The sequence below is a fragment of the Euleptes europaea genome, chromosome 18 (assembly GCF_029931775.1).
Source record: "Euleptes europaea isolate rEulEur1 chromosome 18, rEulEur1.hap1, whole genome shotgun sequence".
NCBI classification, from domain to species: Eukaryota; Metazoa; Chordata; class Lepidosauria; order Squamata; family Sphaerodactylidae; genus Euleptes; species Euleptes europaea.
The window spans coordinates 8,981,983-9,007,114 of NC_079329.1; the positions used below are offsets into that span (position 1 = coordinate 8,981,983).

General features: G+C 47.9%; 1 protein-coding gene across 1 annotated transcript; it reads left to right on the forward strand.

The window, feature by feature from the left end:
- The first annotated feature begins 7,853 nt into the window (after positions 1–7,853).
- Positions 7,854–23,312, forward strand: STX4 (syntaxin 4). Its single transcript, XM_056864204.1, has 10 exons — positions 7,854–7,883; positions 15,171–15,281; positions 15,766–15,865; positions 16,235–16,309; positions 16,506–16,576; positions 16,688–16,796; positions 21,404–21,480; positions 21,577–21,714; positions 22,196–22,306; positions 23,229–23,312. Exons 1-10 carry the CDS (start codon positions 7,854–7,856, stop codon positions 23,310–23,312), a joined length of 906 nt encoding a protein of 301 aa, XP_056720182.1.
- Positions 23,313–25,132: the final 1,820 nt, after the last annotated feature.

The following is a 25,132-nucleotide window of genomic DNA, read 5'->3' on the forward strand; positions in this document are numbered from 1 at the left end:
GCTAATAGCTGACCTGCAGCAGTCTTAGTACTATATACCAAGTGGAGTTATAATAAGTGAATTACTCCTCTGGAAGCATTTTCCTTTTTTGCTGTCAAGTCACAGCTGATTTATGGCGACCTCATTGGGTTTCCAAGGCCAGAGACATTTGGAGGTGGTTTGCCATTGCCTGCCTCCTGGTATTCCTTGGAGGTCTCATGAACACATGAAGCTGCCTTCTACTGAATCAGACCCTTGGTCCATCAAAGTCAGTATTGTCTACTCAGACCGGCAGCGGGTCCAGGGTCTCAGGCAGGGGTCTTTCATATCACCTAGTTGCCTAGTCCCTTTAACTGGAGATGCCAGGGATTGAACCTGGGACCTTTTGCATGCCAAGCAGAGGCTCTACCACTGAACCACAGCCTCTCTCCCATCCAAATACTTGCCAGGGTATAATGTCCTTCCCTTCCCCTCCCCACAACAGATACTTTGTGAGGTAGGTGAGGCTGAGTTTGGAGAGAACTGTGACTAGCCCAAGGTCACCCAGCAAGCTTCATGTAGAGGAGTGGGGAAACAAACCTGGTTCACTAGATTAGAGTCCGCTGCTCATGTGGAGGAGTGGGGAATCAAACCCAGCTCTCCAGATTAGAGTCCACCACTCTTAACCACTACACCACGCTGGCTCTAATCTGATAAAATCAGGCTAGCCTGGGTTATCCAGGTCAGCTCCTGGAAGCATATACATAATTGGAGGGACAGTATAAACCAGTCCAGGTTTGGACTGGAGATCAGGCTCCAGGGAAGTAAGGCGGTAGTTTTAAAAACTTCTATCAGAGTGGGCATAGTGTAGCAGTAGGGTTGCCAAGTGCCTCTTGGCCACCAGTGGGAGGTTTCTGGGGCGGGGCCTAAGGAGGATGGAGTTTGGGGAGGGGGGGACTTCAATGCCATAGAGTCCAATCGGCAAAGCGGCCATTTTTCTCCATGTGAACTGATCTCTACCGGCTAGAGATCAGTTGTAATAGCAGGGGATCTCCAGCTAGTACCTGGAGGTTATAAATATATATCGGAAATTGGAGGGACAGTATAAACCGAAAGGCTTTCAAAACCACCACAATAAGAGATGTTGGCACACCGGGGGAAGCTGATTGCTGGCATATGCTGCCCTGTGTGTGCTCGCATGCTCAACCCCACAGTCTCCGATTGAGCATTCCTGCCTTAAACCCCTCTTGCTGCATGAGAGAACTGCAGCACTGACCCCTGCTGGAGAAGCGCAAAAAACACTTCTAAAGTGATGAAGCTATGCGTGTGGGACCATGCCTCTGTGAAATCGGGGTGGGGGAGAAAGGGCCCTTGGTTGCATAACTGTGCATACTTGGGCATGCAGATGGCTTTTGGAATGCAACACAGGAAGGGGTCACGTGTGAAAACATGCTGCCAACCTGATGAAGGGGCTGACAGGCAAATCCTACCACAAGATGAAATAAGTGGACTGAACTGTTTGTTTAGGGTTCTGCTTTAAAATTTGTTTTTAGCAAGTGCGAGGGGAATTGCAGGTTTGGACTGGAGATCAGGCTCCAGAGAAGCAAGGCGGTGGTTTTAAAAACTATCAGAGTGGGCATAGCGTAGCAGTAGGGTTGCCAAGTGCCTCTTGGCCACCAGCGGGAGGTTTTTGGGGTGGGGCCTAAGGAGGGCGGAGTTTGGGGAGGGGAGGGACTTCAATGCCATAGAGTCTAATTGCCAAAGCGGTCGTTTTTCTCCGTGTGAACTGATCTTTACTGGCTAGAGATCAGTTGTAATAGCACGGGATATCCAGCTAGTACCTGGAGGTTGGCAACCCTAGGAATTAAGGCCCCTGCATCAAAAACCAGCCATTCTGCAGAAGGGGACAGAGAGAAAACAAGGCCCCTTTCAGTGAGTGACTGTCTGCAGCTATTTTATTAGATATTTCTTTTATTTATCTAAAACATTTACTGGCCGCCTTTCTACCTTGCTACCTCAAGCCAGCTTACAATGTAAATAAAAACAGTTTAAAAAAAATACGCCAGAGGACAAAGTAAATATTAATTATCAGTGATCCTTTTTGTGTCATTTATTGTTCCCAATTTATCCTGGTAAAAGTGAGCATATGGGATATAAATAGGCAACTTAAATCCAGTAAAGCAAGGTATGCGAACCAGCAAGCCATAGGACAACCTGGGCATGGAGTAGGGGGTCACTGGGTGTGTGTGGAGGGGAAGTAGTTGTGAATTTTCTGCATTGTGCAGTAAGCTGGACTAGATGACCCTGGTGGTCCCTTCCAACTCTATGATTCTACAGCTACATGTATCTTGCAAAGAAGTTCACAAAATTTTCTAGTCGGAGCAATTTTTACCAGCCTGCTGTCTGTACACACCTACACCAATTAACAGCTACACAGTCAACAGCTGGAAGAAAAGAGAGAAGAGCAAACTCAGTTTCCTCTTTTGAAAAGCTTCTGAGCCCAGCTGCTTGGAAAAGAAGGGACCACCAAGGGCCGTTACACAACTGGCAAGTCTGAGGCAGCAAACCACATTGGGCTTGAGAGACCCAAATTCAAATCTCCACTTGCACAAAAGACCCTTCCGCAGCCTAACTTACCTCGCAGGGTTGTCGTGAGGACAAAACACAGCAGCTCTCCTGGGGAGACTGCCTGCCTTTGAGATGGGGAGAGGAATCGCGAATAGTCAACGAATCCCACAAACCATTTTTTAAAAAAAATCTGCTTGTGTTTTTTAAAACTGTTTTGGCTCACCTGAGTGTAACTCGAGTGAGGTGGCAATTGTGAGGGGAGGCCCTCAAGCTGGTGTAAAGGGCTAGTAAAAATTGCTCCGACTAGAAAATTTTGTGAACTTCTAATCCTGGAGAGAAATCACCAGGCAACCTCGTGGCTTTCTACGGTTGCCTGGTGATTTATCTCCAGGATTAGAGGAGCTTGCCTATTATATTAGGTGCTGTGGAGTACAGGCAGGACAATGTTGCTGCAGCCGTCTTGCTTGTGGGCTTCCTAGAGGCACCTGGTTGGCCACTGTGTGAACAGACTGCTGCACTTTGTGGACCTTGGCCTGATCCAGCAGTGTTTTTCTTATGTACTTAGGGAGGATGGGGCTATCCATGGCTGCTAGTAAAAATGGATACTAGTCATGATGCACGCCTATTCTCTCCAGGATCAGAGGAGCAGGCCTAATATATTAGGTGCTTTGGAGCACAGGCAGGATGGTGCTGCTGCAGCCGTCTTGTTTGTGGGCTTCCTGGAGGCACCTGGTTGGCCCCTGTGTGAACAGACTGCTGGATTTGATGGACCTTGGTCTGATCCGGCATGGCTTTTCTTATGATTTTCGGGTCGGGGGCGCACTTGTGATCCCCCCGCAGTCTGCCGGGAGTCAGCCAACCCAGGCCTCTCGGCTGGCACGCAAAGGCTTCCTCGCTGCTGCCTGAAAATGTGTCACTCTTCCCAACCGGCCAGGAATAATTTCCTGAAAATGAAACGGGTGCGCGAGGCCTGGTGCCAAAACCGCACAACTCATGTGGAGGGGGGTTGCAGTCGTCCACCAGGAGAGGTCGAGGCCCCCTCGGGGCTTGGGGGGGGGAGCGGGCATGCCTCTCTGAGTCCTCCCTCTTCCCCAAGCGAGGGAGCAATCCCCTGGGGAAGCCCCCCTCCAGGAAATGAGCCAAAACATTGCAAGCGCGTGAGACGCTTTTTGCCTGCATTTGTGCGAGAACCGCTGAAATATATTGGGAGGGGGAGAGGCTCTTTCGCATTTCCCATTGCAGACAGGCCGACTTTGCTCTCCAGTACGGAGATGCATAGGGATTGCCAGCTCCCGGTTGGGAAATACCTGGTGATTTTGGGGGCAGAGCCTGAGGAGGGCAGGGGTTTGGGGAGGGAGGGACCTCAATGTCATAGAGCATGGGTTCTCAACGAGGGGGCAATTCCCCCCCTGGGGGGGGAATTTTAGGGTTCCAGGGGGAGAATTGGGACCATTACTCAGCAAAGTGTGATTTCCTGTAGAGTGTGTGTGTGTAAAGTGCCATCAAGTCGCAGCCAACTTATGGCGACCCCTTTTTTGAGGGGTGTTTCATGGCAAGAGACGAACAGAGGTGGTTTGCCAGTGCCTTCCTCTGCACAGCAACCTGCTATTCCTTGGTGGTCTCCCATCCAAGTACTAACCAGGGCTGACCCTGCTTAGCTTCTGAGATCTGACGAGGTCAGGCTAGCTTGGGCCATCCAGGTCAGGGCTGTAGATTATGTACAATCTGTAAAATTGTAGTTTTTAAAAAAAAATTAATCTGCGACATTCAATAAAGTTTATGACTATCTTGGGAAGGGGGGGAATTATATTCTGAACGATGGTGAAAGTGGGGAATGGAGCAAAAAAGGTTGAGAACCACTGCCATAGAGTCCAATCGCCAAAGTGGCCATTTTCTCCAGGGGGAACCGATCTCTGTTGGCTAGGGATCGGTTGTAATAGCGGGAGATCTCCAGCCACCACCTGGAGGTTAGCAACCCTAGAGATGCACCAGGCAGTTTGGGCCAGGCGAAGCCGGCGCATGGCCCAGCCACGCCTCCATCTGCCCACCCGTGTCCCAGGCAGATGTGGCCCCCCACACTGCAGGATGAGATCCCGCCTACGCCTCCTGTCTGACAGCCGTGCTCCTCCTCCTCCTCCCTCCGCCTTGGCTGCAGGGCTCCATTCATCCTTGTTCCCGTCACGGAGCTTTGCAACCTCCTGAGTCACCGGCTGCGCTATTGACACAGACAGGCCTGGCACGCCGCCAAGGCGAGCCGGCAAAGGCACTGGCCCTGACGCACGGCTGAAGCTGCCCGAGAAAGCGGCTTCTGGCCTCCTAGCGACACTTTTTTTTAAAAGCCAAGCCCCTCCACCTGCAAAGCAGCAAAAAAAAAAAAAAAAGTTACCCCCGCCTCCCCCAAAGTGGGCTGTTGGCCTCACTTCTCAGGGAGATTGGGAGTTCCAGATGTGGGCCTCTGCATAGGATGCTTGGGAGAGATGCACACCCCGGAGGCTCGTGGTGTCTTTTTTAATGATCTATTTATAAATTACAAGCCAGGCTCTCAAAGCAGGCAGTGTGACTGGTAAGGCTGGGTCAGACTGCTGAAGAGCCAGGACTGATGTGAAGCTGAATCCCCACGCACACACACAATATTGGTCTAGGCTGCCGCTCCCCACCCCCCCCAGTTTTTAGTTTACTAACAACACCACGGCAAAGATTCAAGCCTACTGATTTCAATAGACAGGAGCACATAATTGTCCAGTGAAACTCCCAGCTCTTGTATTTTTTTTCGTTTTAAAAGTTTTATTTCAATACACAAAACCAACATAAACATAAAACATGAACATTCATATTCATACAATTTGTATGGCGCTTACTGTGTAAATTTACATTTTTGAGTTACATTACTCTTATCTTTTCCTTATATCTTCATATCAAATAACATAGTTATTGTGAAGAATACATTACCTAAATCTTTCTTCCATTTTCACTTTATTCTTAATTTCCAGCTATATAACTAAAAAAGACATTCTGTTTTTCTAGAAATTCTGAAATTAGTCTATTATGTATAAAGGATGTTAGTTTTGTCATAATCACAAATTCAGTAAATTTACTCATCTATCCATTCATTCAAATCTGGGTATTTCTCTGCCCTCCATTTTGCTGCATATGTTACCCTTGCTGGGATCACCATGTACATGAATAATTTTTGGAATATTACTTGGTAAGATACGGGCAGCCCAATCCTGAGAGGGGGCGTAGATCCACCGCAGCCCGTAGAATGGAGCCGCGTCTCCTCCTCAAAGGTTTCCAGCTGCAAAAAGGGAAAATATTCTGAAAGAAAAATAAACCGACTAAAAATCAGCCCATAGAAATCAATGGGGCTACGCCACCAAAAAAGGTGGTGCAGCTACACCACTGTGAGAAGGGACATTCCCAGGTCCAAAGGGGTTTTTGGAAGCTGACTGATGTCAGCTCTGCCCCTTGGAATGCCCTGGGAAGCCCCCACCCCGGCACAGGCCCCCACTTCAGAGATTTCCCTGCTGGCATAGCTGCGCTGGCAGCACAGCCGGCACAGCTCCGTGGCTTCCTGGCACCAGCATGGATGCCACCCATGATGGCGTAAGTGCCCCAGGTTAAAGGGGCACTTATACTACCGCCGGATCCTGTGGAGTTCCGCCCCCTCCCCAGGATTGCAGCCTTAATAGCATTTTTTTTATTCATCTCAACCTTAAATGTTAATATCTTTTGCATTCCATCATGTATCTCTATCCAATATTTTCTTGCATGTCCACCTCATATGATAAAATGTTGCATCTGTATACTGACATTTCCACCACTTCCCATTATAATCTTTGTTAGCTTTGCTAAATCTCTAGGTGTGATATACCATCTGAAGAACATTTTATACCAACTCTCTCTTAATGTTTGACATTCCGTAAACCTAATTTCTTTAATCCAAAGATTTCCCCATTGACTCGTATATGTTTTCTCCAAAATTTTGCATCCATTTTATCATGCAGTGTCATATTGCAATAACATTTCATAAATTTCTCCTAATAAACGTCTTCAGTCTCCAGTGATTAATTGTTGAAAAGTTGTTTTCTTTCTTAATCAGCCACCTTCTTTGGCTCTTTGTTCTCTCAATTTTATACCATTTGATGATATAACAACCACAGAATATTCTTTCTTTCATCTTTGACTATTTGCCAGGGTTTTATTTTTCCTGAATTCTCCATCATATTCGCATAAGTTACATAATCAACGTTCTTCGTGCTGTTATCACAGTAAACGTCAACTCCCAGCTCTTTGACCAAAGTCACACACGTGCCATTTAAAAGCACTTTGCACCCTTCTTCCTTTCACGTGTGTAAAGACCAAAGCCATTTTTTCAACGTGAGCGCGAATCGACTGATAACCATGCAGGAAAGTTGATTTACAAACACAAGTGCGAATGCAGCCAAGCACATTCAACATAATTTGTAGCGCGTATTTAACTTAGTTCATATTCTTATTAGATCCCAATGTTCTCAAAAAGGGAACGGTTCAATGGTTAATACGCGCTCGGCCACCCACGTGGCTCTATGATGCTACTTCACCAAAAGGAAGGGGCGGGTAAGAAGACCGACTTCCGGCAGCGGCCATATTGAAGTCATCCATGGACGGGCAAAGGGCACTTCCGGTTTTTAAAACGTTCCTCCGCGGAAGACTTTTTCGTTTGAATAAGGGAGGTGGGGAAACCCCTTATCCTTCTTGCCCCGCGCGTCCTAAACTCGATAACTCCAGCCGACAGAAAGAACCTGATTGATATAGTTCGGCCCGCCCTCTTCGCTTCTCCATTGGCTGAGATAAACTCCAGCTAACAGAAAGAACCTGATTGATATAGTTCGGCCCGCCCTCTTCGCTTCTCCATTGGCTGAGATAAACTCCAGCTACCGTAACAGAAAGAACCTGATTGATATAGTTCGGCCCGCCCTCTTCGCTTCTCCATTGGCTGAGATAAACTCCAGCTAACAGAAAGAATCTAAAGGCTATAGTTCGGCCCGCCCTCTTCGTTTCTCCATTGGCTGAGGGTGTGTGCGATTGATTTCCTGACGAAGGACGTTGCGTTTGTGGTATCCGCCCGGCCGCGAGGCTGCAATTTGACACCGGGGGGGCGGGGCCTTCGCCTACTGTACGCGAGGGGGAGGAGGCGGAGCCGCGGGGTGGGGGGGAAAAAAGAGAGCGCGCGGAGCCCGTGCGCGCCTGCGCAGTTTCTCCTTCCCCTCCATTCTGCTCCCCCCTCCCCTCCGCGTCGCTTCGTCCCCGGGGTGCGAAGGGGGGGAAAAAAGAGAGAGAGAGACGCGATGAGGGATCGAACGCTCGAGCTCCGAGAGGTGAGCCGTTGCCGCCCCCCCCCGCGCTTCCCTCGCGCGCGCGCGCCCCCCCTCGCGCCTGGCCACACCCACAACGGTCGCTTGGCTCCGCCCTCTCCCATTCCTCCCTTGCACCGCCGGCCCCTCTTGAGCCTTTTTTCTTCTCACGCAATAGCCTTCTCTTCCCCCCCCCCCACATTTTTAATTTAATTTTAATTCAGTTTTAATTTTTGACCCCCCCCCCTCCCCTTATGACTTCACCTTTCCCTTCTGTCCTCTTCAGTACCCTTCTGGGCCTGAAAACCCCCCCCCATCTCTGCAGCCCTCCAGGTTTCTCTTCCCTTTGGACACCTTTCCTGGTTTTCTTCACTGGTTTATTTATTTATAATAAGTATTTCTTTGTGCATGATGAATATTTATAGCTTTGCTATATCTTTAGGTGCGGTCTACCATCTGAAGAACATTTTATACCAGTTCTCTCTTAATATTTGACATTTTGTAAACTTAATTTAATTTTAATTTTCACTCTCCCCCCCCCCAAATAACTCCACCTTTCTCTTCAGTACCCTTCTGGGCCTGAAAAAAAACCCCATCTCTGCAGCCCTTCAAGTTTCTCTTCCCCCCCCCCCTTGGACACCTTTCCTGGTTTTCTTCCGTAGTTTATTTATTCATAATAAGTATTTATGCATGATGAATATTTATAGCTTTGCTATATCTTTAGGTGCGGTATACCATCAGAAGAACATTTTATACCAGTTCTCTCTTAATATTTGACATTTTGTAAACTTAATTTAATTTTAATTTTCACCCCCCCCCCATAACTCCACCTTTCCCTTCTCTCCAGTACCCTTCGGGGCCTGGAACCCACCCACCCCCATCTTTCCCCCATTTGGACACCTTTCCTGGCTTTCTTCCTCATTCATGTAATCTCTTTCCGTGGCTTATTCATTAATAATAAGTATTTATTTGTGCGTGATGAATATTTATTTGTAGGGTGTTCTCTGCAGATGTGCACGAACTGCTGAGGTTGTCACCTTCCCCCCCTTCCTCCCAGTCCTGGTGTTCCTCCCATGCCTTTGACAGGCGCCTGAGAGGCAGGAGTTGGACGGGTGAAGCTTTTACAGTCGCTTGGTAACCCTATCAGGAATGGCTTCGCCTTCTAAATTTTGTTCTCTTGTGCTGCTGTTCAGGAGAAGAAGAAGAGGAGTTAGTTTTTATATGCTGACTTTCTCTACCACTTAAGGGAGACTCAAACCAGCTAACAATTACCTTTCCTTCTCCTCCCCACCACAGACACCCTGTGAGGTAGGTGGGGGGCTGAGAGAGTTCGGAAAGAACTGTGACTAGCCCAAGGTCACCCAGCTGGCTTCGTGTGTAGGAGTGGGGAAACCAACCCAGTTTGCCAGATTAACGTCCACCACTCATGTGGAAGAGTGGGGAATCAAACCCGGTTCTCCAGATGGCTAGACTCCAGACACTGGCTAGACTGGAAACCAACCCAGTTCACCAGATTAGTGTCCGCTGCTCAAGTGGAAGAGCGGGGAATCAAACCCGGTTCTCCAGATTAGAGTCCAGTGCTCCAAACCACCACTCTTAACTGCTACACCACGCTGGCTCAAGAGTTTTGGGTTGTTTTTTTAAGGCTGTTAGTTCTCCCTTCCCATGTCATCTTTTCCCATTCTTTTCTTCCCCATCCCTTGGTCATCTGTACTGTTTTTTGGCCTATCCTGGCCTCCGGTCCTGTAATACTGGCATTGCATCAGTAAATAATTTCATTTTTATATGTTATATATTTATATGTATGTGTAATTGTGTTTTATTTTCCAAGAATTGGAGTGTTGGGGTTATCCTGACCACCAATCAATTACAGTATTGCAACAATCTTGTGAGGCGGGTTCTGTTCATTCCTGTTTTGCCAGAAGGAGATATGAGGTTCCTGTTTTAAAAATTTCCCCTGAGGAAGACTGTTTAACCACCTAGGGAGTTTTTCAGCTTCTAATTTTGCCATGTAAGGGAATTTTACAGCAAACACTTAATTGTTCCTCTTGCATTGCTTTAGCTCCCCCCCTTCTGTTCCTGGGTGTTCCCAGGTCACCCTTCGAACTTCATGGTTAAATGGGGTTGAATCCTGGTCTCCCCATCTCTTTTATTAACCACTACCCCATGTTGATCTTCTGGCACCCTTCTTTTGCATCCCCATTGCCTCTTTTCTTCCTCTGACATGGTCAACAAATCCACCTTCAGCAAGCCTGCTCGCCTGTCCTTTCCACAGTGTCCCATGGCTTTCTTATCCTCTGCTCAGCTAACCATCCAGAAAGCTTTTTCTTAGCCCCCATAACCACAGTCCAGAGAAAAATGGCTTGAAGTGGGAATAGAACAGAATGTGTTTAGGGTCTTGCCTTGGCTTTTCAGCGATTGAAGAAGTTGGAGATGTGAGCCTCAGTTGTCAAGGCAACTTTGGGTCCCTATTGGGGAGAAAGGTGGGATATAAATGAAGGGACTGAATAAAAATAAACATTGGATATGCCTATCTCCCAGTGCGGCAACAAGAAATCATGAACAATCTCTTGCACTTGAGGAAGGCCAGTGAACTCGACTGGGGAGTTTTTGATTCAAAACTTTGCTCCACCTTGAAGTTCTCCAGTCACCCTATCTCGATCTTGTCAGATAGGCTGAGCCGAGAATATAGAATAGGCCTCACGTATGCCACCCTGACATAGCTCCTTGACGGAATGGCAATGCATAATGTGAAGTACACGAGAAGAAGATGAGAAGCTACTTGATGTAGAGTTGCAGAATGAATGCATTTATTTGTGGGAGGAGAGGGGGCATTTGGTTTTCTGTCTCAGGTTATGAACAAAGATTATGGATGGCTCATGGCAAAATTTATGCATTGTATCTTTGAGTTACGGTTGGGGTTGTTTTTCTTGTTAGGTATCTTACCTTGTAAACTAGGCTTCTCCAGTTGTCCCAACCCCTGTCTCTATCAACTGGAAGTCTGCTTAAAGACACCCCCGCCATCTGCCCATTTCCCCCTCTTTATCAGAAGTGCAGAGAATCCATGTTTAAGACTTCTTGTCGACTTTTCAGTGCTGTGGGCTTCAGTCGCCTGTGACTGTTTCTAGAAGGTGGTTTCACTTTGAAATGCAAAACAGCTTCTAAAAACAGCTTCTGACTTTGGCTGCCGACAGGATGGAAAGAAACAGTCATCAAATTTGACACAGGAAGGAGAGAACTTTTGAGCCCTGCTTGGACAGTGTTCCTCAGGCTCTACCCCACCAATTGATTACGGGTAGAATTCTAATTTATGGTTTAATTTTCTGGCCTGGTTAAATAGTGGTGATATTGCTACCACCTGTGTAGGTGCACCTTATAAAGGTGGCTGGATGGCCTTTGAAAGCTTACACCACAATTAAATTAAATTTTGAAGATGCCACTGGAGTGTTGTCTGCATTTCTGGAATTTACGTTTAGTGGCTGTTTCTTTAATTAGCCATTTGAATGGGCAAAGTGTCCTATAAGCAAGCTGTTTGTACTCTGAGCTAAGCTGCTCCGGAAATTGTGTGCTGAAATAAACCAGCTTCATGTTGTGAAGGTGCGGTATCATCTCGGTTTTCTAATACATTTCTGAGCCTAGTTCAAAATACTGATGATGACTTTTAAAGCTGGGGGGCCAGGATGTTTGTATTTTTATTTTATTTTATTAGATTTATACCCTGCTCTCTTCCTGGCCAAGGCCGGGCCACAGTGAGTCAGGAGGAAGACAATCAGGACCTCACCAAGAGTCTGTAAGATGGAACAAGAAATGGAGGGGCAGGGAGGCCAACTGTGATATACACCATTGCTGTCCTCAACAGTAGGCCTGGCAGAACATCTCGGTCTTACAGGTCCTGCGGAACTGTGTTAGGTTCCACAGGGCCCTGGTCTCACTAGGGAGAGAGTTCCACCAAGCCGGGGCCAGGGCTGAAAAGGCCCTGTCCCTAGTTGAGGACAGCCAGACACTCTTGAACATATGAAGCTGTCCTACACTGAATCAGATCCTTGGTCAAAGTCAGTATTGTCTACTCAGATCGGCAGCGGCTCTCCAGGGTCTCAGGCAGAGGTCTTTCCCATCACCTACTTGCCTGGTCCCTTTAACTGGAGATGCCGGGGATTGAACCTGGGACCTTCTGCATGCCAAGCAGATGCTCTACCACCAAGTCAAGGCCCCTCTTCAGGCAGGGGACCACCAGTAAGTTGTACCGGTAATTCGCGGAGCGTAGTGCTCTCGGGGACATACCAGGAGAGACCGTCCCGTAGTATGAGGACCTTATGACTTCAGCTGGGAGCCCTCTGTGCCCTTGGAGGCGAAGGTGAGGTGGGTGGGCAGATACAGGATGCTGCCTTTTTAGCTACTACTCCCAAAGTCTGGGATTATCCCTTCTCTGAGAACCTACCTGGCTACCACATTTCTTACTTTCTGGTGTTTTGTGAAGATCTTATTTTTAGAGGCAGTTTGGGAGTGGGTGAAAGATGTTTTCTGGTTAATGCCGGTTTGATTGCAGTAGTTTTAATTGTTATATTTTATTGTGCTAGCACGATTTTTTAAAAAAGGTTAACTGTTTGAATTAGGGATGTAAAACATCAAATGGTAAAGTGATTGGGCAATAAGGATTTGTTTACCATTTATATATTGCTGTAAAAGTTTGCCAAGGCTTAGAGAAGTTTGCATTCCAGGGACATCTTTGCCTGTGGAATGTATGTTTTCCAGTGCTTGCCTTACTGTTTGTGCAGAAGGCTGATACCAGATATGTTGTTATGTTAATTTTTTTTTACAAAAATCTGTAGAAGAGCTGATGCAATCTCAGGTAGTTTCCTTTTTGTTAGCTGATGTTAGTGTTGCTGTTATGCAATCTATGGCCAAATTCTTGTATGTTGTAATATCTTTTGAAACACTCCTGCTTCGTGTTAACGTGACAATCTTGTGATTTTGCTAGTGGCATAATTTTCCTTTATCAGTTATTCTGTTAATTGTTATTGATAGTTGAACTGTGATTTTATTGTATAGCTCAAGACCTCCAGTTGGAGTTTATTGTTAATAAAGGAAAGGAAACAGAGCTAATATGTAGGAAGGGGAGGGGCCGTGGCTCAGTGGGAGAGCCAAATCTTGGCATGCAGAGGGTCACATGTTCGATCCCTGGCATCTCCAGTTAAAAGATCTGGTAGTGGGTGATATGAAAGACCCCTCCCTGAGACCCTGGAGAGCCGCTGACAGTCTGAGGAGACAGTACTGACTTTGATGGATCAATTGTCTGATTCAGTATAAGGCAGCTTCATGTATTCCAGAATATGCATGTGGGCTAGACAGTGTGCTTGTTAATGTTTAAAGAGTAACATTTTTGATAGTTTAAACCGTTTACTAAATAAAACTGACATCCCCAGTTTGAATGCTGTGTAGCAAAACAAATACTTAAATTTTGCAGAACGGAGTCTTTGTTGATGTACAATTCAGCACGCTTGCTTAAGATGTTTTGCGCAATTTTATTCTGGGTTAAGAGGAAGGGAAGGGAGCCCCCAACCATTAGAAAACCTTTCTCAGGCAACTTTCTGGCTTCAGAGGTTTTTCTAGTTTTTGACCATATTCTTTCAATCATATCTTCATGACAGTGAATGGTAAAAACTTTCTGTTTGCTTTATTGAAAACTTAAGTTGTTGGGAAATGGTATTTGTTACCCAGAAAGACATTATATGGGTTTTCTATGTCCCTACAAATTCCTTCTTAAGTGAACAGGAGGCTCATGGCATTGAAAAGACAAGCAAATTTTCATTCTCACTAGGCAGACATATAGATGAGGTTGTAAATTAAAAAAATGTAAACAGCAGGGTCAGAGGGCTATGAACTGCAGGGTGAGGCATAATCGTGCAAAATTAACACCTGTAATAGCTGAGGAATTCCAAATCCTTATTAAGCCCTTGGGAAATGGTATCGAAGTTCTTGATGAACTCTAATTCAATAGTTTCACCCTGGAATCTCCCTTTGAAGTTATGTTCCTAGGGGATGGTGGAATTATAACCCTAATTATAAGTAAGAATTTGAATGAGAACAGAATGCAGCCAGAATATATGTTTGTGTGTGTGTGTAAAACTCTGGAGTGTTGATCCTTAATCTTTCATGTACTGTTTGTTATGGCTCACACTTGCTATGTTAGTAATGCATAGATGCTCAAAGACTGAGGACAGTGTTTTTCCCCCAAGTGGAAATCCCTCGCTGTCCAGCTTCTCTTGTAGTGCTCCTATCCTTAGACATTTTTTCTCCCTTTTGCACAGAATCTCTTGCACAAGTCAATAGATAGACATTCTCCAGCAAGGCATAGTAGTCAATTAGGCTTCCACATGGGAAAACAAGTGATTATCTCAAGATGAACATCACTGAAGACCATAGGTTTCCTACATGGAGCAATTTTGTGTGTCATTATTTACAATCAAAGGCTACCAAATACCAGATTTTCACATGCAATTATATTCTCTTTTATGGTTTGGTGACCATTTTACTTCTTTCCATATTTATGTCAGCATTAGAGTGTTTATTCAGAATATTTTCTGTGCTGCCTCTTCAGAGTCCTGCTGGAGGCAGTTTACAGTTACCAGCACAAGCCATTAAAAAACACGAGCAGCATAAAAACCGTCCATAAAATGGAAGTAAACCATTAACAAGCTGATAAGATAGGAAGTGTAATTAAAAGCCTGGGTAAGAAGATGTGTTTTACTCTGGCACTTAAAAGAAAATAAAGTAGGTGCCAGGCAAGCCTCAAGGGGGAAGGGCATTCCAAAGGCAAGATGCCACCATGGAAGATGGCCTGGCTACAGTTACCCCCACCTCACTTCTGAGGGTGGGGGCACAGAGCAGTGTTTGAGGGGCAGATCTCAACTGGTGGGCTGGATAATAGGGGAGGAGATGGTCCTTCAGAGGTCCTGGTCTCAAGCCAGATGGGTAGCTATTGGTCTCTAAAGTTCTGTGCTAGCCTAGTAGTACACAGAGTACAGGGGAAGACCTTGGAGTGTGCCAGTACCAAATACAAAACAATCTAGTCTGTTTTTTTTAAAAAACTGTAACCTTGATGCCGATGTCCTAAAGCACCCTCAAAATGTTGGGGATTTGTTTCTGTAATACGTTCCTTGTACTCTAACTGGATTTTAACTGATGAAGAGCACAGTTTCTCCTCTGTGCCTGTTCCTCTGTGCCGATGCCCCACAACGCATGCACAGTAAGTGGTGTGCTGTTGTTTTTTGCTTGGACGTGCCTAAACTGCTCTCTCTGCATCTTTCATAGAATGATGACAGCTCTGACAATGAAGGAGCAGAGCATGTGGCGCTGGTTGTGCGGCCTGGATCAGCAAAATTCAAAGACTGCCCAGATCCTACTGACGACTTCCTCCAAATGGTATTGTGCCCTTTTTGTGCATTTGGGGAAGGGATGGAGTAAATATATGTGCACATCCATCAGTCTGATGGGTAGCAATATCATTCTCCCATGAAATCTCTTCCTCAGCTTCTGACTTCTCTCGTTCTGCAATTGGCTGGTGTGCTGTGATGTCACAGTGGACATAGGCTGGCACACACACACACACACTGCCACTGGCTTGATTGCTCTGATGTATCAGAGGGGTTGGACAGCCTTGTAAACATGCAGCTGAGGGTTAGGGAGGAACTGAGTCCTTATAATGTGTTCCAATAACCATGAGCAACCTTTAGCTAACTCACAGTGTCTAAATACCGTCTGCGTGCCGTGGGGCATTTTCTACAGCCTTTGGTGGGGACAGGCAGATGACAGTAGAAGACTGGTTGCATGTACACTGTTGTTTCCATGTACTAATAAGTTGTAGTTAGTGTTGTCTCTTCTTATCATATCCCTTTCTTCTCATCAGACTCGTGGTATCCGTGAGGCTCTGAAGACTCTGGAAAGCAAAGTGTTAGATCTAGAGAAACACCAGATCACAATTTTGGCCACACCACTTCCTGAGGAAAGTAAGTTTGCTCAGAAGAGGGGAAGCAATTGGGAAGAGAAGTGGGGGGTGGTCATGTAGTTCTGGAAAGCAATGGATGGCAGGGAATCCTAATAATACTTCAGATGGTGTGTGCTGCTAGTTAAGACAATGCTGCTAGTTAAAACAATGTGCTAAACCTTTGTGGCAAGTACATGCATCCCTTAGTGATAAGCACTAGCAGAAAGGTTGGAAGCTTAACGTAGGCTGGAAACTGGACGCTTGCAGGAATTGGATGTGGTGAAAAAAACCATGTGACTCCCCCCACACACACACAAACAGTAAGCAAGGGCTCCCTAACCCTTCTGTCGCCCCTGCCAGCGCTTGCCTTTTTTAAATCTTGCACTTCCAGGCATGAAGCAAAACCTACAGAAATTACGTGAGGAGATCAAGGACTTGGCGAAGGACATTCGGGCCCGTCTGAAGAGTGAGTCGGACTCTGCAGGGAAAGGAGGCCGGGGATTTCATGGGTGGCAGGAAGCGAGGGCACTGGATACTGGGCTCCTGGACCCCCTGCCCCTCAGCTGCGGGAGAGATGTCCTGCAGCTCAAGAACTCTGTAGCTCCAAGAGGAAGCAAGCTGACTTAACGGTAACCCTGCGTTTTTATTTTCCTGTAACTTAGAGATCGAACCCAAGAAGGATGAAGAAGATGAGAATCGGAACTCCATCAAGACCCGCATGAAAAGGACCCAGGTGAGACGCAGCCCCACCAGCTAGCTTGGCAGTAGAGGCAGTGAGCTTGGTAGGGGAGCCGGCAAGGCAACCTCAGGTGCCCTTAACCCTTTCTTTCCCTTTCTGCCTTAGCACGGGATCCTGTCTCAGCAGTTCTTGGACCTGATCAATAAGTGCAACTCGATACAGTCAGAGTACCGAGACAGGAACCTGGAACGGATAAGGCGACAGCTGCAAATCAGTGAGTCTCTTTTTCTTCCTTCGCAACAGTCCAAAAGATGACTGTATGTTTGTGTTAGCCAAGTCACTCCCTTGCTGCAAGGCTGTGTTGGCCCTTTGGTCACAGGAACATGGGAAGGTGCCGGCTGTAGGGTACACTGAGATCATGACTTGCCCAAAGCCAAGTCTTCCAAACATAAATTAAATGCCCTGTTAACTCAGTCGCACTGCTGCTGTTTGGGGTGGGATGCGCAGAAATAGATAAGCTGTCGCGCAGAGCTTGCTAGCCAGGTTTTATGTGTGTACCAGGCATCACCATACAGTGAAGGGGTGAGAAGGAACACATTTCTAGTCCCTGGGTGCAGAGGAGGGTGACGAGGATGATCAGAGGCCTGGGGGAAGGCTGAGGGACTTAAGAATGTTCTGTCTGGAGAAGAGGAGGTTGGGGGGTGGGGATGTGATTGCTCTTTTTAAGTATTTGAAGGGCTGTCACTTAGAGGAGGGCAGGGAGCTGTTCCTGTTGGCAGAAGAGGATAGGACTCACAGTGATGGGTTTAAATTGCAGGTGGAAAGGTTGGATATTAGGGGGGAAAGTTACAGTAAGAGTTGGTCAGCAGTGGAATTGGCTGCCTGGGAAGGTGATGAGCTCCCCCTCACTGGAAGTTTTCAGGCAGCGGCTAGACAAAACACTTGTGTAGTATCCTCTAGGCTGAGCCTGGATTTAGCAGGGGATTGGACTACATGACCTGTATGGCCCTTTCCAACTCTGATTCTTTATGGTTGCAAGAGACATTTAAAAATGTGGTCTGTGCTTGGTGAAATCTCAACAGTGTGTGTGTGCACGCACGGAGTGGGTGCTGAACTCTGTTTACAGGATGAGATCTTTAAGTGTTTTCCTTTTAGTCCTTTATGCCTCCCCACGAATAACAGAATGGGGGGGAGTAAGCATAATTTGTATAATATCTATTTAAGTGCAAAATTCTATGATGAGAATAGAGGTTATGTTGGTGTCTGTATGTGTTTATTCTTTCCAAGAGCTCAAAATATGGCTGTTCCCAGCGTTTTTACAGAAGCCTTGGTACTAAGGGTCACATGCAAGTGTGTAATAGGGTAACAAGCAATCAAAGAATTGTGAACTGATTCAGGTGCAGCGATTCCCACATTAGCAAAAGAACCCTGCCGGTGTTGTCTCAATGGGTAATCTGATGCCTTTTCTAGACCCTGTTTTTAACCGCAGCTTGCAGGTTCAGTTAGCCCAATATGTGCATTTCCCCCCTCTCTCTGAAGGGGTGACCTGCTGCAAAGTAGGGCTGGCCTTGCTGTAGAAGAGGGACTTCTGGCAGGAGCCGCCTTTGCTCACTCCTGTATAGCAAACTGCAGCTGCCACAATTCCTTTTTCTATGTAACGGTTCCATGTAAAGGAACTTTGCCCTCCTTTACATCTAGAGAGCCAGCGTGGTGTGGTGGTTTGGAGCGGTGGGCTCTGATCTGGAGAACCGGGTTTGATTCCCCATGCCTCCACATGAGTGGCGGAGGCTAATCTGGTGAACCGGGTTTGTTTCTCCACTCCTACACATGAAGCCAGCTGGGTGACCTTGGGCTAGTCACAGCTCTGTTAGAGCTCTCTCAGCCCCACCTACCTCACAGGGTGTCTATTGTGGGGAGGAGAAGGGAAGGGGATTGTAAGCCAGTTTGAGTCTCCCTTAAGTGGTAGAGAAAGTCGGCATATAAAAACCAACTCTTCTTCTAGTCACCCATGGCGTGCACCGCGAGTTGGGTAAATCACTACTGGTGTTCAAATATGGGCCACTGCTGGTCTTGTTTAGGAGAAAACAACCTGGCCCCAAGAATGCTCTGCAGAGTCTAGGCCTAGCTATCACCCTGCAGTGGGCTCCATTCCGATCCTGGAAGCCCAGGCGATCGTCACAGAGCAGGGGGAAAATGCCTGAGTTCCCAGTTATGCAGAAGCTGAGGACAGCAGAGGGCTCTCCTGAGGAAGAAAGTCATGAACCTTCTCCCCTTGGGGTCAGTAATTTCAGATGTGGGATTAGCAAAGCAGAGGGAGAACACCTGCGTCTGTTCCTTTTGTGCATTTTGCAGCGGACATAATGTGGGTTGTGAACATGCCCCAGAGGAAGAGGGTAGCTCAGGAAGTGTGGGTAGCTAATCCAGCACTTAGAAATCCTATTTGTTCTAAAGACCTGACACTCTTTCCCTCTCTTTCTCTCTCTCTTCTCTTTTCTATAGGTTAGCTGCATTCCATCTGACAGGGTTTTCTTCCTCAAGCAATTCTAGGGGATTTTGTAGGGAGGCATGGGGGGTGGAAGAGGTGTGCCGCCCTCGTAAAATCTCGAAAGCCTTTTTTCCTCTGCCTCAGAAAGTGCCGTTTTGTAACAAGCCCTCAGTGACGTGCAGCTGCTTGTATGCCAGCCAAGTCATCTTCCTGTGGAGACGGAGAGCGACTGTTCTGTCGTCCTCCAAAGAAAGATGACCTTGAAAACCGGGGAAGTTGGCAGGTGAGCTGCACAAGCACGCTTGGCTTGGGGATTCACAGCAAAACAACAAGCGGAAGGGGGAAAAAGGGTTTCCCAATTCCTTGACCGGCACAGCTAGCCCAAAGTCCACACAGCGAACCATTGTAGGAAACTGCTGGGGCACAAGACCTGCTCGGCTCCAACAGAAAACAAAGGTGGTTTGTGCTTGTGTGTTTGTATGAGGTGAAGATCCAGAAAGACCCCTTTGCCTCATTGCTGCATCCTTGGAAATTAAGAGGGATATGGCATAAATAGGAGTAAGACATGCTGTAAGGAGTCCGTCCTGGCAGCTGTTGATGTCCTACGAGCTCTGTCTGTAAAGAAGAAGAGTTGTTTTTTTTATATGCCGACTTCCTCTACCCCTTAAGGGAGAATCAAACCGGCTTGCAACCGCCTTCCCTTCCCCTCCCTGCAACAGACACCCTGTGAGGTAGGCAGGGCTGAGAGAACTGTGACTAGCCCAAAGTCACCCAGCTGGCTTCATGTAAAGGAGAGGGGAAACCAACCCGGTTCACCATATTAGCATCCGCTGCTCATGTGGAGCAGTGGGGGATCAAACCCGGTTCTCCAGATCAGAGCCCACCGCTCCAAACCACCGCTCTTAACCACTACGCCATTCTGGCCTAAGCAGTACATAGTCCCGGCTCAGAAGAGCCAGTTAGGGGCATGCCATGTTGCTTCTCCCTTGCTAGTTCTGTATCCTCCCAAAGGGTGAAAATATAAATGGGAGGGGGAATGAAGCTAAAGCTGGAAAAGACACCTCTGTGGTGCGTATTACAAAAGGCACGGACTGTGATTCATGTGGAGTGGCTCTCTGAAGGAGCAGAAATATGGTTCTTTGTAACTGTTATCATCTCAGAGAGCCAGCGTGGTGTAGTTGTTAAGAGCGGTGGTTTGGAGCAGTGGACTCTGATCTGGAGAACCGGGTTTGATTCCCCACTCCTCCACATGAGCAGCAGAGGCTAATCTGATGAACTGGGTTGGTTTCCCCACTCCTCCACACGAAGCCAGCTGGGGGACCTTGGGGTAGTCACAGCTCTCGGCCCCACCTACCTCACAGGGTGCCTGTTGTGGGGAGGGGAAGGGCAGGTGATCGTAAGCCGGTTTGATTCTTCCTTAAGTGGTAGAGAAAGTTGGCATATAAAAACCAACTCTTCTTCTCCCTTCTCCTCCTCCACCATCACCACCACGTTTGGGACTCCTCCGTTCCACTTCCTGTGGTGTCAAGAGTGAACTCTCTGATACCCCTGGTCCTCACCGTTATGCTTACATGGCTCTTGTTTCTGTATGCCTCATTTCCTGAAGGCTGACCTTTTCAAGAGTCTCAGGTTGGGAGTTTCTACCACCAGACTGTTTGTCCATCTCCATTTATGACAGACAAAATCCTGACTGTGTGTCTTAGAACAAGAGTCTGCACAACACGCTGGGATTCCTTGGCAGACAAACCCGGTTTAGAAAAGGCTTGAAAACCTCAGCAGGAAGTTAGAATAAAGCATTCCGGGCATTATGCAGACATTTCCGAATTTCATTTGCAGAATATGGTTGTTCTGGTCGCCCGGTGTTGGAGATTTTGGGCCCTTGACCAGCGTGCTGAAGACTAAGGAGGTTGTGCTGGGTTGTGCACTCAGTGATGCAGTGCTCCACTAGATGGCAGTGTGGTGCTAGAGAAGGACAGTAGGGGCCCTCATCAGATTCATGAAGAGAGAGCCTCCCTTTGGGAGGTGGGGGATCCTAGTCCGTCAGAACACGGGACTCAGATTCCGTTCCTGGTTTCAGTGCAGGACTGGCCAAGAAAATGGTTCAAATGGGGATGCTGAAAGCAAGAGCCTTTGGGTTTTATTTCCCGAACCCAACAGGAAAGCCGAGGAGCCAAAGTGGTATGATGGTTAGAGTGATGGATTTGGGGCACCCAGGTTTCAGTTCCCACACTGCCAGGTAAGCTCACTGGGTGACTCTGGGCAAGTCTCTCTCTTGGCCTAACTGCCATTAAGGGATTATGAGAATGAAATGAAGAAAGAATACGATATGCCTCCCTGAACTCACAGGCAAGACAGACGTTATGTTTGGTGCTGAGGTTGCGTTCTTTTCTCTCCAGCTGGCAGTGGGGTGGTGACAGATGAAGAGCTGGACCAGATGCTGGAGAGTGGGCAAACAGAGGTGTTTGTCTCCAACGTGAGTATCCGAAAGCGGGGCTTTGAAAGGCAGGAGGAGGGAGGGTGCTTGAAGCCACTGTGAGACGCTCAGCTTCCTGCACCTCCGCCCCCCCAGATCATGAAGGACACGCAAGTGACGAAGCAGGCGCTGAACGAAATAGAGACCCGGCACAGTGAGATTCTCAAGCTGGAGCGAAGCATCCAGGAGCTGCACGAAATGTTCATGTACCTGGCCACGGAAGTGGAGCTGCAGGTATTGGCGGGGAGCGGGTAGAAGCCAGGCACTCCTCCTCTCTGGTGTGAAAGAGGCAGCTATTGATTCCTTTTCCCAATAGGCGTCATATTGTCATCCGTCTTCTGGCCCCCTCTCGTTATTTACTGTCCTCCGCAAATAAACTTCCTTCATGTGCCACTTGTGAGAATTAAGATAAGGTTAATTGCCGCATTTGGGTCTCTAAAGCTGGAGAGGAAGTGACTCTTATTGAGTACCTGTGTTTATGTGCCTTTCTCTTCCTCTGTTGCTTTACTGGGCCAATTCCTGTTGACCATCACACTTTGACCTGGTACTCTTTTCTTTCCCCCTTGTGCCCCACACATACCCATCCCGTTTGCCCCAATTATTGACCCGTTTTACCCTATTAGCTCCCACTTCTTTCTTCTGTCCCAGAGCTACTTGTCCATTTCCCCTGTTCACCTTGGAGTCTTCTCACTGCCTCCCCTTCATCTGGATTTAGGGAGAGACGATTAACAGGATAGAGAAGGCCATTCTGGACTCAGAGGACTACGTCAAGAAAGGGCAGATCCACCTCCATACAGCTCAGGAGAACCAGAAGAAAGCCCGCAAGGTGAGCTGCCTGGCTCCAAAACATGATTTATGTGGCGCCCCCTCTGAATGAAAAGGCCACCGTCACGTCATGCCTAGCTGAAGCCGCAGCATGCGAGAGCAGAATTAAACATCCTGAGAACTGCTTCTGTCATTAAGGGGTGGGGAGCCCACATTTCTAGCCTCTATGGCTGCAGGGAGGAGTTCTTAAAACATGAGGGTGGTGCTTCATGAAATTGGATGGAAGGGACGTCAGGAATCTCCAGTTCTTTTCATAACACCCTGTTCTCCCTGAAGGGCCAGAGCTCAGTAGTGGGAATGCACTCTTTGCATGCAGAAAGCCCCAGGTTCTGTCTGGCATTTTCTGATAACAGGTCCTCTGACAAAGGGTTTGCAAAAAGACTTTTCCACCAGAGGCTGTTGAACCACTGCCGGTCAAGAGTGAGTGGTGGTGACTTAGCTGGGCCAGTCGTCTGAGTCGGTATCAGGCAGCCATGCCTTTTCAGGGTTCACAGAAAGCAGCCGTAGTGCTGAGCCTCCCTCCCCACACACGTAAGAACATAAGAAAGGCCCTGCTGGATCAGACCCAGGCCCATCAAGTCTAACAGTCTGTTCACTCAGTGACCGACCAGGTGCCTCTAGGAAGGCCACAAATAAGACGATTGCAGCAGCATTGTCCTGCCTGTGTTCCACGGCACTTAATATAACAGGCATGCTCCTCTGATACTGGAGAGAATAGATCTGCATCATGACTAGTATCCATTCTGACTAGTAGCCGTGGATAACCCTCTCCTCCATGAACATGGCCGCTCCGCTCTTAAAGTCTTCCAAGTTGGCAGCCATCACCTTGTACTGGGGCAGGGAGTTCCACAATTTAACTGTGTTGTATGAAGAAATACCCGCCTACCTCAACCTCTTTTTGTCCTCTTTCCGGGGCTCGGTAGAAGAAGGTCATGATCATCATCTGCCTGAGTGTCACAGCAGTCGTCATCATCGGCATCATCTGCATCGCAGTTGTGGTTGGCTAGGAGGGTTCCTGGTGCCGCCTCCCTTTGCGCTGCGTTGTCGGAGCCCGCTGGTATGTATAGCTCTCTGTTCAGTTGTTTGGATCATAAGAACATAGGAAAGGCCCTGCTGGATCAGACCGAGGCCCATCAAGTCCAGCAGTCTGTTCACACAGTGGCCAACCAGGTGCCTCTAGGAAGACCAAAAGCAAGACGACTGCAGCATCATTGTCCTGCAACTGTTCCAAAGCACCTAATATTATAGGCCTGTTCCTCTGATCCTGGAGAGAATAGGTCTGCATCATGACTAGTATCCATTTTTACTAGTAGCCATGGATAGCCCTCTCCTCCATGAACATGTCCACTCCCCTCTTAAAGCCTTCCAAGCTGGCAGCCATCACCACAATTTAACTATGTGTTGTGTAAAGAAATACTTCCTTTTATCTGTTTTGAATCTCTTACCCTCCAGCTTCAGCAGAGAGGGAGAAAAGCTTGGGGTTAGGGTATTACTCCAAAGTTGGGGTATTAATCTCCAAGGCCGCTCACTGCAAAGATTGTAGAGCTAAGCAGAAAGATGGCTTTGCAGGGAGCAGGGCTCCCGGTGGCAGGATGGCAAAGAGATAACTGGGGGAGGGAAAAATAATCTTCAAGCCCCTCCCCACCCCCTGGCATTGCCATTGCGGTCCTTGTGAGGCACAGCAAGCCTAGGGGGAAAACTGCCAGGAAATGGGTTGCCAAGCAGCGTCGGGTGAATCTGGCCGTTGCTGGCAGGGCTTCTCATCCAGGAGGAATGTGGCTCCAGTCTCTTGGCGGTAAAGAGAGCCTGGGGGCGTGAGACTGGGAAGCCTTTCCCAAGCTCTCTGGTGTTCCTTCTGCTGTCCCCGCAGAAGCCGGCGTGCTTATAGAGCGCAAACATGTGACCAGGGGTTGCATTTGGATGGGGCAGCCCAGAGTGTTAGCCTGGCATGCAGGTTAGAGGAGAGACCAGGTAACTGGCTAAATGAGCCAATTGGTATTCAGCCCCACAAACATGCAGTCTTTGGGGACAATTCCTGCTTGTGATCTGTGCCATCCTAGCTGTGATCTCTGCCATCCTTGCCACTGGAGCAGCACGGAAGGGCCAAGGACAGTTTCAGTCCATTTTGACATAGCCTGGCTTGCATTATACGGCCAAGCTCGGACACTGCCAGCACACCACTGCCTGCTGTCAGCTGCGGTCGAGGAGTGAGTAACTGTTTGTCCGAATGCCTCATGCCTCTTCCAAGGGCCCTTGGGCAAAAACTGGCAAGTGTTGATCGGGCTTATCTTGTTTAGGAGGGAGTGAGGTGGAGGAGCTTCCACACAAAGTAGAATTCCCCATTTGGGCCTCGAGTGAAGCACGCTGACTCTTTGCCCCTCCCACCCTCCCCCCTTGTGTGTGTCTTCCAGGGTTTCAGTTTTTGGCGTCGTCTGAGTTCTGGAACTGCGGCCCCCCTGCTGGGAGGCCTTTGCACTGAAAAACGGCTGGTGGAGACGCTTCATGCCTTCATCCGGTCGCGAAAGCACAAGCTGCCTGTGGCTGCCAGCCCTCCCTGTCACCCAGAATCTTGGATCCCCCCTTCTTTCCTCACACTACGATACCATTTCTGGATAGTGGAGAGCAAAGCCTGTTCTGCATTGCCTTCCGGGATTTCACGCAATTTATTCCTTCTTTGGTTTGTAACCTTTTGGGCCTATATTTGTGTGTTTCACCCATAGTGTGGTTCTCTGCCCCTCATCCATTCCCTCACAAACTGACACTTCCTTGGGCAGCCGTTTTCTTTACAGATTCCCCGTGAGTATTCTTCCCCCCCGAGTTCAGACAG